Genomic DNA, 14,501 nt, shown 5'->3' with positions numbered 1-14,501 from the left:
ACCTCCAGGTCTGGGGAGGAGCAATTGCCATGCAGCCCAGGGGCTGCTTTCAAAAGATCTTGGGGGAGGGCCAGTCCTGGTGGAAGGTCTTTGCACCGCTGGTGAGCCAACATTGGTGGCTGGGCATGGTGGCCACGTTCTGGGTTCTCTGGTGTCCAGCTGGGGGCTGCTTCAACATGCTCAGGGAAATCTGTTCCTCCAGGAATACAATAGAGGTGTGCCAGCCAGTCAAGGTTTCCCAGCATGCACCACACAGCCACCATGTGATGTCGCCCTCTTGTGAAACTCCTGTGTGCCCCAATGCGAGTGCCTAAACCAGGCCAAGGTGGCTTGATCTGCTTGTGAATTCCAGGCACACTGAGGCACACGTACTGGAAAGTAAGCCCTACTGAGCACAATGGGCCTTCTTTCTGAGTCCATGTGCACAGGCAGGGCCTAGGAGAGGGGGGTAAAGGGGGTAATTTGTACCTGGGCCCAGGGTCAAAAAGGGGACCCAGGAGCCAAAGGAGGGGGCCCAGAAATTTCCTGAATTCTTACGTTTTCCTATCTACTCAGACATGTTGCCCGCATGGGACGCTGGGGACACTACCATGACTGGGGATGCTGGGTACCCTACTGATGCCACATGGGCTAGTAGACCTGGGCTCCAAAGACTTTTCCATCCTCCCTCCACCCTGTTTTGCTCCTCCCTGCCCCCACTCTGCTCACCCCTCCCCCTTTGCAAAGGGTCCCAAAAGAAACTTTGTACCCCCTGATAAAATTCCTCTCAGAGGCCCTGTGCACAGGCAAGTCCTGGGGGGCCCTCAAGTTCCCATGTGGTTTAACGGGCAGAGCGTCCAACCAGGACCAAGGAACCCTTCTCTGGGTTCCTGCTGCAAAGCAACCGGGGTGGCCTTTGCCTCACTTCCTGCTTCCCTTCAGGAGCAATGTTTGCCTGGCCACACTCTTCTGGTCCCAAATGACCCTGAGATCAGCGTGTGATTCATGCTTCCCGAGGGGGGGGGGTGATGTCACTCATCGGTCCTGATCTGGAACTCTGTCGTCAAGGCCCTTCTCTTGTGCCATCTGCTTGAGTGTCAGCAATGCTGCTGCATCACCGTCTCCAAAGGCAGCACGGAAAGTCTTCAGAGGATCACCTCAGCCCAGAGTTGCGCAAACCAGGCTCCTCAAAAGGTGCTTTCCCAAGAGACAAAAGAACAGATTGTGAACAGCACTTTGTTTTTGTCTCCGGAAAGCACACTGAGGAAGTGCAGTATTTCTTTCAAGCTTTAAAAAAAGTGACACACAGTGGCTCGCCTCTCTGATATAATCTTCAGGGATGTCAGAGGTGGTTGACGTTCATCAAGCCCAAGTCTTCTGCACCTGAAAGGCCAACAGATGTGTTCCTGCCAGTGGCATAGCTAGAGGGGGTACAAAGCACAAAGTACAAAGGGGGTTTCGCAGAAAGCTTTGCAGCAGCATGCAAATAGCCCCTCCCCCTTCTCTTTGGAGCCGTTCCAGGTGGTGGGAGCAAAAAGGAGGCAAACGCTTGGCTCCGAAGGGGAGGGTCTGTATGCTGCAGTGAGTCTCCCTGCAAAAGTGAGTGCTTTGCACCCCCTCTAGCTGTGCCACTGGTTCTGGCAGAAGCTGACATGAACCACAGCCCAGAAATGTTGTTGTCTCTGATCCTTTCAAGCAAATACCACAATAAGTGTTGCAGTTATGGGAGACATCTGTTTATTTTAAATATTTCTAGATTGTCTCTTTTGCCCTGAAGGCAATGCAAGGCAAGGAGGGAAAAGGCCAAATTAAACAGGAACATGAACCGAAAGTAACATGAACAAAATCAAAATCTGTAATGGAGAGGCCAAACTAACTATCCCCCCCCCCATCACCACCTCCACTGCAGGCAGAAGGATCGGAAAAGCCATGGATTGACACATCTGAAAAGGTCAAGGATGGGGCCAGCCAGGCCTCCACAGAAGAGCATTCTGCCATTGAAAGGGCCCTGCTCTGGGAGATGCCCATCATGCCTCCGAAGACAAGGACTGATCTGATGGAGGCAGCCCTCACAGTACCCAGGTCCCAAACCATTTGGACTTTAAAGATCATAACCATCATCTTGAATTGGACCTTGAAACCATCAGGAGAATGTGATCCCCCTGAACGACCCCAGCTAACCTGACCACCACATTTTGCACCATCTGAAGTGTCCAAGCACTTGTCATTGTGCGCAGGCCCACGTAGAGTGCATTAAGGTCATCCAGCCAGGGGGTGATCGGGGCATGGTCAGCTGTAGAGCCATGCATTCCCAAGGGTTCTGGCCCAACTTCTGCTTCGCACATTTAATTCCCGGGAGAGTAGACCCACTGGGTGTCATCCTTGCTTTGTATTTAATTTGTCAGGCACCGCGATGGTTTCCAACAGGCATTAGATGCCAGCTTCTAATGGTTTTGGGCAAGTTCGGGTCAGGGTCCCATGGAGAAAACCAAGTTGCCTGTTGCAATAAGTTCCAGATCAGGGAGGCAACTGAGCAAGGGAGCTCCTGCAAGGCACGGCCACGGGAAGGGAGAGTGGACATGCAGGTTCTATACCCGGCCCCACTGAACCTTTGCCACATGCAGGAAATGCTGTCCCTCTGGATTGAGCAAGAGACTCTTGCACAGTTCACTGGTGAGGTCAGCTCCTTTCCTTATTTGGCAAGTTCTTTGCCATGCCGTTTTGCTGCTCTGTTCACGATGGTGGTGGTGGTGGAAGATTTGCTGTGGAGAGAGTTGCCCACTCCTTGGTGGTATCTCACACATCTCTTCTTTGTTGGCAACCTTCAGTCTCGGAAGACTCTGGTATCGCGCTCTGAACGCTGGTTCTGGAACAGCATCTAGTGTGGCTGAAAAGGCCGATTCGGGAGTGACAGTCCCTTCCACACCGGGAGCAAGTGCAGTCTGTCCCTGGTCTGTCTCCCTGGCTATGGGCCTTCCTTCTTTGCCTCTTTGCCTCAGACTGTTGGCAAAGTGTCTCTTCAAACTGGGAAAGGCCATGCTGCACAGCCTGCCTCCAAGCGGGCCGCTCAGAGGCCAGGGTTTCCCACCTGTTGAGGTCCACTCCTAAGGCCTTCAGATCCCTCTTGCAGATGTCCTTGTATCGCAGCTGTGGTCTACCTGCAGGGCGCTTTCCTTGCACGAGTTCTGCATAGAGGAGATCCTTTGGGATCCGGCCATCATCCATTCTTACAACATGACCGAGCCAATGCAGGCGTCTCTGTTTCAACAGTGCATACATGCTAGGGATTCCAGCTCGTTCCAGGACTGTGTTGTTTGGAACTCCTCTATTTCACACATCATTCCAGGAAGCTCAGGACCTCCCCCCCTTTTAGAAAGCTGCTCAACAGCCCCATTCTGCCAAGCTTTGGGCTAGAGCTGCCTCTGCTGTTCCATTTTTGCCTGTTTTAAATGGTGGGCTTTGATTCTATTGTAAATTGTTTTAATAGATCAGTTTTGGCCTTAAATATATAATTTTTTAGAAACTAAAGCTATTTCACAAAGGAGGTCATTCAACTATTTCTCTGCGGGCACATGACACCCTGACCAAACTCCTCCACACTTCATAAACCTTCAGCTTCCCATGTTGGTTTAGTCCAAACTCTGCAAGCATTACCAAGCACAGCACTTTGGAAAAACCATCTGCCCAAGTTATGTTGCAACCACCAGCTGTGCTCTTTACGCTCATCTAAACATGCTGTATGCATCCCAGGAAAAGACGAAGGAATGCAGATAAGTGCTTCAATTCCTGCCGACATTCCAAAGAATTTTTAGAGGCTGACTTGGAATGTGCAGGAATTAATTGGTGTTAATTTTTGCAAAACAGGCCCACAGTCTTGAGCCCAGCCGGTGCGAGTCCAGATCTCCACTTTTGCTTCCTACTAATAGAGGGGATTCTCTGCCCTCATTTCTGTTGTCATCTGATTTGCATTTACTATCGCAGCCCTTCCCTGGACGGACACAAACCCCAGCCTGCTAGAGACCCCTGGCTCCAGACTTGCTCAAGAGCATGGTCCAGGGTGTATGTGTGCCTGTTTGATGCGCACAGACAGGAAGCTCCACACTGGGGAGATGCAAGGATAAGATAACACTGGATGTGAGGAAGCCCTTATAGCTCCGCTTGGGACTGGCAGGAAATGCAGCTTGACCAGCCCATGCGATGGAATTCACAGCAGCCGTTATCCTGAAACAGCCCAGTCTTTGAACATGGGGATGTCATAAAGTACCTCTGAGCATGTGTAAAGTGTTTTACAGTCCAATCTGACACTCAAGTAAAAACACCGGTGAAGGCCTGCTGGCTTAACTGCAGTCTGTGCCCAGACTAGTGCAGCACGATGGGGGAACAGCAAGAAGAGCTTCCAGGCCCCAAGAAGTGCCACTCCATCCTCCACTCCCCAGCCCCTGTGGCACATGCCAATCATAGAGCAACTTGCTGACAATGGCCCCCCGCCACACACTTGGGCAGAAGCATTTAATCACAGGCCAGAAGACCTACCAATAGCACCTCACAGAGCATTCAGCCATAAACCCCAGGAATGCTGATGCAAGCACATGACTCATCACTGGAGATGACCAGGAAAAGGTGCAGAAAAGAGTGACCAAAATGATGACTAGGCTGGGGCACCTCCTTTATGAGGAAAGGTTATAGCACTTGGGGCTCTTCAGTCTAGAACAGGTGTGCTCAAACCCTGGCCCTGGAGCCACTTGCAACCCTTGAGGACTCCTAATCTGGCCCGCAAGGAGCCCCCAGACTCCAATGAGCCTCTGGCCCTCCGTTTGCTGGAGCCCATGCTGGCCTGACTCAACTGCTCACAGCGTGACAGCCAACTGTTCGACCTCTCATGTGAGCTGTGAGATGAGGGCTCCCTCCATTGCTTGCTGTTTCACAACTGTGAGGCAGCAGTGGCAGCAAAGGAAAGGCTGACCTTGCTATGTGCAAGGTCTATTATAGGCCTTGAGCTATTGCAAGACCTTTATTCATTCATATAAGTTCCATCTCTAATATATTCATTTATGTAAATTTATTCAAATTTGAAATGAGGTTCTTATGTTGTTTGACAGCTTTCCACCTCTGACCTGCTGGACAGCTTCAGAGCCTCCTAGGACAGCTCCAGAGCCACACCACAGAGGGCCAGGGATGAGACAGCAGAGGATAGAGACAGTGAGAGAGAGAATGTTCTTTTCCCTCTTGCACAACCCCTGAACCGGGATGGGGGGTAGGGACAGCTACTAAGATGGAGTGGCGGGAGAATTATTAAGAAATAACATTTCTTTAGCCAGCGTGTAACTAGTGGGTGGAACTCCTTGCCACTGGTGAGGGCATCTGGGGGGCCACTGTGAGCTGCAGGAGGCTGGACCGGATGGGACCCCTTTGTCCTGACCCAGCGGGACTCTTCCTATCGCCACCAGCATGGACTGGCCCTCCGAGGCTTCCCCCCAGCTGGGGCGAGGAGCGCTGCCTGGGAAGCGACTGAAGGGGCTGCAGTCTCTGCCCCGCTCCTCCCGCTTTGGAGCTTCCAGCAGGCGCAAGGAGACAGCTCAGGTTGGAAAGAAGGAATGAAAGAATGAGTGAGTGGCGCGTGCGCTCTGAGACCCTGGCGTGGGCGAAGCCTCCGCGCTCCCAGGACGATTCTTATTGGTCGCTTTCCCCGGTGAGCCTGTGATTGGTCGCTCCAAGTGCCCGCGCACACGTAGGCGGTGCCAAGCCGAAACCGGAAGTGGGGGAAAGTCGGACCTGCGTGGGGACTACGGCTTCCGGTTTGTGCCTGGGTGGAGCGAGCGGAGCCCTTCTGAGCCCTGTGGGGATGCCCTGCTGGAGTGCGGCAGGCAGGGCCGCGCTGGGGGGTCGGGCCAGGCTCTGCCTCTGTCCCAGCGCCCCGGGGGGCCAGCGGGGGTCCTGGGGCCGGAGGGCGCCCGGCGCCTGCGAGGGCCTCCACTGCAGCGCCGCCCTCGGGGGCCTGACGGCGGAGGACATCCGCAGGGCCCGGGAGTCGCGGCCGCCCAGGGACCAGGGGGAGGCTCCGAGCAGGCCCCGGCAGAAGGTGAGCCAGGCTGCTGCTGGGCCCTGAAGGCAGCCGGCCCTCCGCGGCTGTGAGGCTCTGCGCCGTGGCTGGCCTCCGACCGCCGCAGGGGAGGCAGAGCCGCCCCATCGCAGTCCATGGAGCCCGAGGAGGCTCTCCTGGCACCAGAGAAAGCTGTCCCGGGCAGTGGGAGGGGAGGCAGAGCTTCCCTACTGGAGACCTTTGAAAAGCACCGCCTACTTGCACATGAGGAGGCTCTTACTCCTGAGAAAGCGGGCATAAGGAGAGCAGGGACGTGGGGTGGGTTGGGAGGCAGCTGAGGCAGAGCCTCCCCACTGGAGTCCTTTGAAAAGCCCCGCCGTGTGAGGGACTCAAGCACACTCAACCCACGCGCTTGAAGCCACAGTGGTAGGGACGCCAATGCTGTTGGGCAATCGAGAGAAGCCAGATTGCAGCACCACGCTCAGATTGATGGGGAAGTGACAGAGATACAAAAACACCACAGCAGTATGAACAGGAAGGGGGAGACTCTGAGCATCAGCAATGCTTGGTTACCAGCCCTTAGAAATGCTGCGATCCAGGAATTTGGGACAGGAAAAGAACTGGGCTGTGGAAAGAAAGCGCATAGTCCTTTAAGGAACACACAGTGAACAAGGTCAATGGACAGCTATTGTCAGTTGCTCTGGGGTGAGATGAACCACCTGTGGTTCTCACCTCTAGTCCTTTGAAAATCCCCACCACAGTTGTGGGCAAAACATTAGGAAATGAAAATCTCCATAGACCATGGCCAATAAGCCTGAACGTTTCTTACTAAAACACTATCCTAGAGAAGCGTCAGCCTTGCTTAGGACTCCAGCAGTTACCTTGTGGTTTCAGACCAGGTTGTGCCCAGCTAGCCCAGCCAGATCCTCCCCAAGAAGCCCCTAAGTAGGGCCCAAACTTGGTGGCCAGCCTCCTGGGTTCTTCAGAGAATGTACTTCCTCCCCAGCGCCTGGTGGACTGTCCTGGCTACCCGTTTGACCTCTGCTTTGTTCTTCAGCTCAGCGAGAGAGCCCGGGAACGGAAAGTGCCCGTTTCGCGTGTTGGACGGCTTGTAGGCTTTGGAGGTAGGAGCCACTGAGAGGTAGATTGATCAGGTCGAGCTGTGGCCAGGGCTGTTCATTGTGACATTGACTGTATGCGCAACTGATCTTAGTTCATGCACCATTACTGCATGCCACTGTGTCCTCCTGGAGGTCTGGGGTTACAGCTTACTTTGGCCCAATTGCTGCCATGCTGCAGAATGTTTGCAAAGGTGAGAGGAAAGTCATCAGATATTTTAACCTGATGTAGCTTTCCTTTCTGGCATGGAACTGAGCTTTCTTGGGGGCAAAGAAAAACCCTTCCAGGCAGATTTGAATAACAAGGCCTCATGGTTTAAAACTTAAATGGCAGGGGAAAAGTCTGCATGGTCCTTTGGGAATGGCTTGTTGAGGGCTGGAAATCAGTCACTTGTTTTGTGCTCCATGGCAGGTTTGGGTTTGCAGTGCAGCCAGCTGCTTTCACCTCTGTTTGGCAGGTCCCAACAGCCCTGACCACTGCCATTCTTTCTTCCCAGGCTTGGCTGTGGGTCTGGGTCTTGGAGCCTTGGTGGAAGTGACGAGGAACTCGCTGGTTGGGGAGCAGAAGCTAAAAGGTGAGGCAGGTGTGCCAGTCAGAAGGGCTGTGTGCTACTTTTGCTTCCTCAGCTATGATACTGCTTTTTTTGGGGGGGGGGGAATGCCGTGCCATGCCTGCTCCCTCCTGTTATCTCCAAAGCAGGGAAGAGGGTGATGATTGAGAGATACCTTGTTGAAGAGCTATGATATCCAGAGCAACCTTCCCTTGCTGCCAGACCCTCATCCTTCTCATTTTTGGCCAGAGCCCCAAGGCGCTCACTGTGTGTTTAAAATAGATCCATTCCATTTAAAACCTTCAAACTCTGAAAAAGAAAACTGTAACAAAAAGCTGTAGTAGGAAAGCTAAACAGATGTGAGAACAAGTGAAACAGCAGGACATGTTGTGCCTGGCTGTGTCCCCTCCCCCATCACAGGACCTTTGGTTTTTCCAGACGAACCCTTGCCTGAAGCTGGCGTGGGGTTGTTGCTCAGTGGCAAAGCACCTCCTTGGTGCAGAAGGTCCCAGGGTGATTCCTGCCTGGAGTCTTGGGTTGCAGGCTCCAAGCAAGGCCTTCTAAGATGCTGGGGAGGAGCCGCTGCTAATCAGAGGAGGTGGTGCTGGGCCAACGAGACTAGGGTTCTGGCTCGGTGCAAGGCACCCATCTTGACTGGACCCCTTCGTCGCTGTCTTGCACATACAGCAAAGAGCATAAGCCCCCCTGCGTGGGCCATATTCAGCTCTTTGGCATTCATTGCCATTCATTCAGGTTCTTAGGTGGGAGCATTTGAGGGTTCTAACTGGAGATGAACGCCATCAGTTGCGGACAGAGAATGAACTGGCTCAGACCCCCTTGTCCCTCCTCCTCTTCAGATGGCAGCTTCTGGCGGGACTCCAACCCCTTCCTGTCTGAGGCCAATGCAGAGCGGATTGTTGACACACTCTGCAGGATGCGTGGGGCAGCCCTCAAGATTGGCCAGATGCTAAGCATCCAAGGTATGGAGGGGGCCCACCCCACAGATGCGGCAAGCTGGAAGTCAGCCTGTTCTGGGTCCGTCTTAGTCTGTCTCGGTTGTTGTCCGTGGAAAAGACTCTAGGGCCTCTTTCAGCCTTGCTGCTTGCACTCCTTTTGACTAGACCCTGAGCCCAGGCCTTGTGCATGTGAGCCACAGAGCAGCGGGTCTCCTTTGGAGGAGCAGGGCCCTCACTTCCCCCTTCCCCCCCAGACAACAGCTTCATCAATCCACAGCTGCAGCGGATTTTTGAGCGCGTCCGCCAGAGCGCAGATTTCATGCCTTCCTCTCAGACCATGGTGAGTGGTTGGCATTTTTCAGCTGGAGGCAAAGGGCTGGGGAGGGTGTGGGCTGAGCCTGCCCCCAATTCTGTAAGTGCCTTTTCTGTGGTGGTACTCTCTGCTTGAGCCATCCTGGTTTCTCTGGGAGGAAGAATTAAAAGGGTGCTCTGAACTCAGAGGCAAGGAAGTTGGCCTCAGTAGTTCTAGAGTTTCTTCTTCTGAGTAATGGCGGAGAGAAAAGGGGAACAGCAAATAGAAGACTCTGCAGAACATGGCGGGGGAGGGCAGTTACTTCTGTGAACTGGCTCTTTGCCAGATAATCTGAGCTACCCTCAGCAGGTAGCCAACCATGCTCTGTTTCTGACCTTCCAGGGGGTTCTGGTGGAAGAACTGGGCACTGACTGGCAGGAAAAAGTAGCCTTCTTTGAGGAAATGCCCTTTGCAGCAGCCTCCATTGGTCAGGTGCACCTTGGGGTGCTAAAGGATGGGACAGAGGTGGCCGTGAAGATCCAGGTAAAAACTGTGGAGAGCAGTGAATCTAAACTGTTAACAGAGGTCTGAGATTGAGTTGCTGGACTAGATGGGAGTGAGCTATCAATGCCAAATTTGGTTCAGAGAGAGGAGCCCAGACTTGGAGGTGACTTGTGCTGGGCCTGTTGGACAGGAAGCTGCAGCAAGCCCTCCTCTGGCTGTCATGACCTCTCCCCCCCCCCCCCGCAGTACCCTGGCATTGCTCAGAGCATCCGAAGCGACGTGGACAACCTTCTGTCAGTACTCAAGTTGAGCTTGATGCTTCCGGAAGGTAAGGCCTGGGCTGACTGGGAGTGGCAGTAGAATGTCTTGCCACTGTTTGGGCTCTTGGTTCCTGTTCATTGGCTACTGTTCGGTGCTTGCAAGGGCAGCCTGGCTGGCAAAGCAGAGGCTTGGCATGGATGTGTGGCTCAAAGTGGGCAGTGTCTTGGGGGTCTCACTATTCATTGGCTGAGAAGCTGCAGAAGGTTCTGCATGTTCGAGGGTAGCCATTTTCAGCCACTGTGCTGTGGCTGTTCCAAGCACCAGGAGCAGCAGGGGCAGAGTTGGGGGCCGAAGAGCAGCCTGCTGCGCAGCCCTGGGCTGAGAACAGGGGCTCGGTTTGTAGGGTGGAGTGTACCTTCGTGACGATCGGGACTGGGGCTGCAGTGCTCTGAGTCCCGTCCTCCCTCCTTCCTTGCAGGCCTCTTTGCCGACACTGCATTGCAGACACTGCAGAGGGAGCTGGAGCGGGAGTGTGACTACCAGCACGAGGCCCGCTGTGCCAGGAAGTTCAGGTACCTCAAAGGGCATCCTGGGCTGGGTCACCCTTCATTTGCCAGGCCCAGTTGTCCTGTCCCATTTGCCAAGTGGCAGGCCTCCTCTCGTTCCCAGATTCCCCCATCCCCCTCCTCATCCCAGGGCCCGGCCTCCTGTGACCGAATGGGGGAGCAGTGCCTCAGGCTGTGCTGCTTCTGCAGGCGTGGATGCAGCCCCCCTCCTGAGAGAGTGACTGTCACCACCTTCTTGCTACTAATCCCACTCCCATTCTCTTTCCCTAGGCAGCTTCTAGAGGGAGATCCCTTCTTCGAAGTGCCAGAGGTGGTGGATGAGCTCTCCAGCAGCAGGGTCCTGTCCATGGAGCTGGCTGGTGGGGTCCCCCTAGACCAGTGCCAGGCCCTGGACCAGAAGACCCGCAACGAAGTGAGAGGCGGGCAGCCGCCACGATGGGGGTGGTCGCCTGGCAGGGGTTCCTTGAAGGTCCTTGGTCTCCAGAGCTGTCGTGGCCAACTCTGGTCCATGTTTTGGGGGCTACTCGATTAGTATGCTGCCTTTAGTGGTGGGGGGGGGGCCTGGCCTCAGCCTTGGTGGTGCAAAAAGGAGCTTCGTGCAATGGAATTGGTTTCTGCCGAGGTAGAGCCTGCTTTTGGGACCTTGGGAGAGATGTTGCTGGGAAGGCTCCAGGATCTTGCTTGCAGACGCAGCAGGCAGAAAGGGGGTGGCTGAACAAGGGTCAAGTTAGGATCCCCCGAAGCAGCCCCTCTGAGGATCCCCCTTTTCGTTTTGGGGGGAGCTCATCCCAATAGGCCAGCTGCATGCAGATGGGGGGGGGCTTATGGATTGGCAGGGGCTCCTGAGCTCCACTGGGGGGGGGCTGACAGCCCCCTTTCTGTCATTCCCTTTCTGTGTGGTCCCAGGCAGGCTGACCCTGCCCCTCTTCTCTCCCTAGATCTGCTCGCACATCCTCCGCCTCTGCTTCAGAGAGCTCTTCGAGTTCCGCTTCATGCAAACAGATCCAAACTGGTCCAATTTTTTCTATGATGCTGAAAGGCACAAGGTCTGTCTATCTGGCTGTGTAGGATTCCTGATAAGGGTGGGGGTTTGAGGGTCTGCAGCTCCTCCCACTTCTGTGATCCTGGTGCGTCTAACAGTGCTGCCGCCCCCCTGCCTTTTCCCAGGTAACCCTCCTGGACTTTGGAGCCAGCCGAGGCTTTAGCAAGGAGTTCACGGATCACTACATTGAGGTGAGGGCTGCATTCCTGCCTGGCTGCAGACTTGGGCTTCAGGAGGGCCTGGTGAGGTCCAGCATCCATGCTGGGCATGCCTGGCTTCTGCTGTCTTGGGTAGCAGATCAGAGAAGTCCTGGTACACATGTCACCACCTGTCCCCCTCCCTTCCCTGCCTGGCCAGGTGGTGAGAGCCGCTGCTGATGGCGACAGACCCAAAGTGCTCCAGAAATCCAGAGACCTCCGCTTCATGACAGGCTTGGAGCCCAAGGTGAGTGTGGCCCAGCTGGCCTGTGAGTTGGCCGAGGGGGAACCTCAGGGAGGGCACAGCAGTGCCAGAAGATGCCAGTTCCAAGAGGGGAAAGGGCTGCTGTCTCTTATCATCCCCAAGTGTCTGCTGCTGTCACTCTGGTGGCAGCGGCAGGCCTTGGCCCTGGGAGTCAGAGCCCTTCTTGACTGCCACACAAGGTAGCGGTATCCCAGGGGGAGGTTTATGGTATCCAGCCCTGATTGGGCCTGTGGTGCAACTCATCTTCCTGGGACCTTCCAACTGCATGATGAGTGCAGCTCCAGAAGCTACGACTGCCTGGGCTTGGCTGGAGGCTGGGAGAGCCACAGAGGGCCAAAGTGCTCCCTCCCTGCCACCCACAGGTGTTTGAGGAGGCTCACGTGGACGCGGTGATGATCCTGGGCGAGGCCTTCTCCACCCCGGGCCCCTTCGACTTCAGCACTCAGCGAACCACCCAAAGCATCCAGAGCCTCATCCCCGTGATGCTGAAGCACCGCCTGAGCCCCCCGCCTGAGGAGAGCTATTCGCTGCACCGCAAGATGGCCGGTGCCTTCCTCATCTGCGCCCGCCTGGGAGCTGCCATTCCCTGCCGTGCAATGTTTGAGGAGGCCTATGCGCAGTATGTCGCGCGAGACTGTGGTCCTCCCTTGGCAGGCAGAGCCTAGAGCAGGGAGCAGCCTTGTGCCTGGGGGAAGCTGCCCTGGGGGGCTCGGAGGGCTCCAGGGTGCTGCTTGCTGGCCCAGCTCTTCTGTCCTCCAGAGGCCAGACCGGTGGGATGTCTTGGTAAGAGGTACTACCCCTGTCTCCAGCAAGGATGCCTTTCTCCTGCTGGGTCCGTGTGGCTCGCCCCACTCATCCGCATGGCTCGGTTGCTTGCCACGACCACTCACCCTGGTGCAAGCCAGGCTTGGGACCCACCGCTCTGCAGCAGTGGCTGGGTGGTGGCCTGCTTGGCAGCTCCTCTGGAGGAACTAAGGCACTTGTTCTCAAGAGGTTGACCTGAGCACAGCAGTGTGGCTCTCTGGGGGCCTGTTGGTTGCCTGGGGAAGAGGCTAGCCTTGACAGCCCACCTCCTGGAGGTTCACTTCCCCCGTGGGCTGGGTCACCAAGCCCAAGCGGAGAAGTGCATGTGGATCCTGATCCTTTTAAAAAAAAAAAAAAAAAAAAGGTGGCAGAGAGAGCTCTGTCTTCCAGAGGCCCTGAGAGCAAGAAATGGTTCTTGAATCCAGGGCCATCCAGGTGGAGACGTGACGAAGCAGCACCCAAGGGTGGGCGCAGTGCTCCACCACCTCTGTGCCATTTCTCAGGGAGAAGGCTGGCCCTGGGCACAGCTGGCCCTGGGATCCTGCCTTAGGCTTTCTGCCCCTTGTCGAGCCTGTGTGAGGTGGTGGTGTCTGAGAGCCTGCATGAGAGGAGGTGCCTGGCAGAAGGGAGCATCGCCCGAGCTCTGTGAAGACATGGTTGGCTAAGAGAAGCTGCCCTGTTGGAAGGCGCATTGCCCCCCACTGCATTCCACCTGTGGAAAATGAGGTCAGTGGGGCAGAGTGTTTCTGGCCTCTGCAGCAGAGACTGTTCGGATTTGTTCTAGCATGCCTCTTCTTGGAGCCATGCACTGCCACACTCTAATTTCAGCATATCTTTCCCTGTGCGAGAGCACATCTCCTGGCTGCCTTGTGCACTTCTTTGTGCACACAACGCGCCCCCCCCCCCCAGATCAGGAACTGGCACCTGGCAGAAGATGAGCTGGGGCTAAGCTCCTGCAATGCCATGAACCCTTAAGGGGGGAGAACCAGCCCCGACCCTTCTGTGTGGTAAGGGAGAGGCCAGAAAGGGATCCCCTTCCTCTCTTCCAGCAGCAGAACCATGACAGTATGCGTGTGGGTGTGTTGCTCTCGATTTTGAGTAGTGTGTGATGTTCCCATCATCGGGGGTGGGGGGTTGATGTGGGAGAGCAGTGGCTCCATTCTGTGCTGGAAATGTATGTGGCCCCCTTAAAGAGCCCATCGCACCCCCCTCCCTCGTGATAGCACATCCTGTCTTTGCTGAATCTGTCTTTCTCCTGCTCAGGAAATGTGACATCAGATTTTGTTTTATCAGAGTTTGCTTTGGGTTGGGTCAGGTTTTTGGTGTTCAGCCCTTGACTGAACAAATAAAGAACCTGCTGGAGGCAGGAGAACAAAAAACACGCACAAGGAGAACCAACATCCTGAAACTTCTGATGTTCAGTGAAAATAGTTAATGTACAGTGTGACTTTTCAGAGGCTACAACCTAGAATTAAATTGGTCAGAACTGCACTAACTGCCCCCCTTGTCCTTTTCTGTAGCTCCAGAAAAAAAAGGCTTTTCTGAGCCTTTTCTGCCTCAGCTGATTCCCTCACCACCCCCTCCCTAAAGTGACACTTGAGCCTGCAGTTGGGGGAAAAAAAGGCATTTTGGTTTGGCCTGCCACAATGCCTTTTTTTTTTTCTCCCAACTGCAGGAAACTTTTTCCCAGCTTGATTTCCATGCTTCCAGCACCAGTTTGCCAGAGATGGATACGGCCTTGGGGCCCCTGCAGCCTAGGCTGCCCCTACCGTTAAGCATGCCTGGTCTTCCGTCAGCCTCTACACCCTTCCTCTAGGATCCCGCCCCGATCTCTTGGCAAGGGCAGCTGAAATGGCATGTTGCCTAAACTAAACTGAGTTGGTCCTCTGGATCCTGTGTGACCTTGCTGGAGATCTCAGCTGGGCT

The 14,501-nt window shown here is 55.0% G+C and overlaps 1 protein-coding gene across 2 annotated transcripts; it reads left to right on the top strand.

Annotated features, from left to right (window-relative positions):
- The first annotated feature begins 5,728 nt into the window (after window positions 1–5,728).
- On the top strand, window positions 5,729–12,912 carry COQ8B (coenzyme Q8B). Of its 2 annotated transcripts, none has more exons than XM_066638911.1 (13): window positions 5,729–5,774; window positions 7,077–7,143; window positions 7,635–7,712; window positions 8,546–8,668; window positions 8,899–8,984; window positions 9,339–9,479; window positions 9,687–9,768; window positions 10,180–10,273; window positions 10,538–10,679; window positions 11,206–11,313; window positions 11,435–11,500; window positions 11,667–11,753; window positions 12,134–12,912. In XM_066638911.1, the coding sequence occupies exons 4-13, from the start codon at window positions 8,623–8,625 to the stop codon at window positions 12,434–12,436; spliced, it is 1,155 nt and encodes a 384-aa protein (XP_066495008.1). In that variant the 5' UTR covers window positions 5,729–5,774; window positions 7,077–7,143; window positions 7,635–7,712; window positions 8,546–8,622; the 3' UTR covers window positions 12,437–12,912. The 2 variants fall into 2 exon arrangements, with proteins under 2 accessions (XP_066495008.1, XP_066495006.1); XM_066638909.1 differs by lacking the exon at window positions 5,729–5,774 and adding an exon at window positions 5,787–6,058.
- The last annotated feature ends 1,589 nt before the right edge of the window (window positions 12,913–14,501 follow it).

The sequence above is a fragment of the Tiliqua scincoides genome, chromosome 10, assembly GCF_035046505.1.
Source record: "Tiliqua scincoides isolate rTilSci1 chromosome 10, rTilSci1.hap2, whole genome shotgun sequence".
Lineage (NCBI taxonomy): Eukaryota > Metazoa > Chordata > Lepidosauria > Squamata > Scincidae > Tiliqua > Tiliqua scincoides.
Note: the sequence above shows the minus strand (reverse complement) of the source record. Positions and strands in the feature narration are given on the sequence as shown.

Excerpts from the sequence above, each read along its gene's own strand:
- COQ8B (XM_066638909.1), top strand. The coding sequence starts at position 5,822 with ATGCCCTGCTGGAGTGCGGCAGGCAGGGCCGCGCTGGGGGGTCGGGCC. Across the intron at positions 9,480-9,686 it reads AGGTGGCCGTGAAGATCCAG|TACCCTGGCATTGCTCAGAG; the intron begins GTAAAAACTGTG and ends CCCCCCCCGCAG. Across the intron at positions 10,680-11,205 it reads ACCAGAAGACCCGCAACGAA|ATCTGCTCGCACATCCTCCG; the intron begins GTGAGAGGCGGG and ends TTCTCTCCCTAG.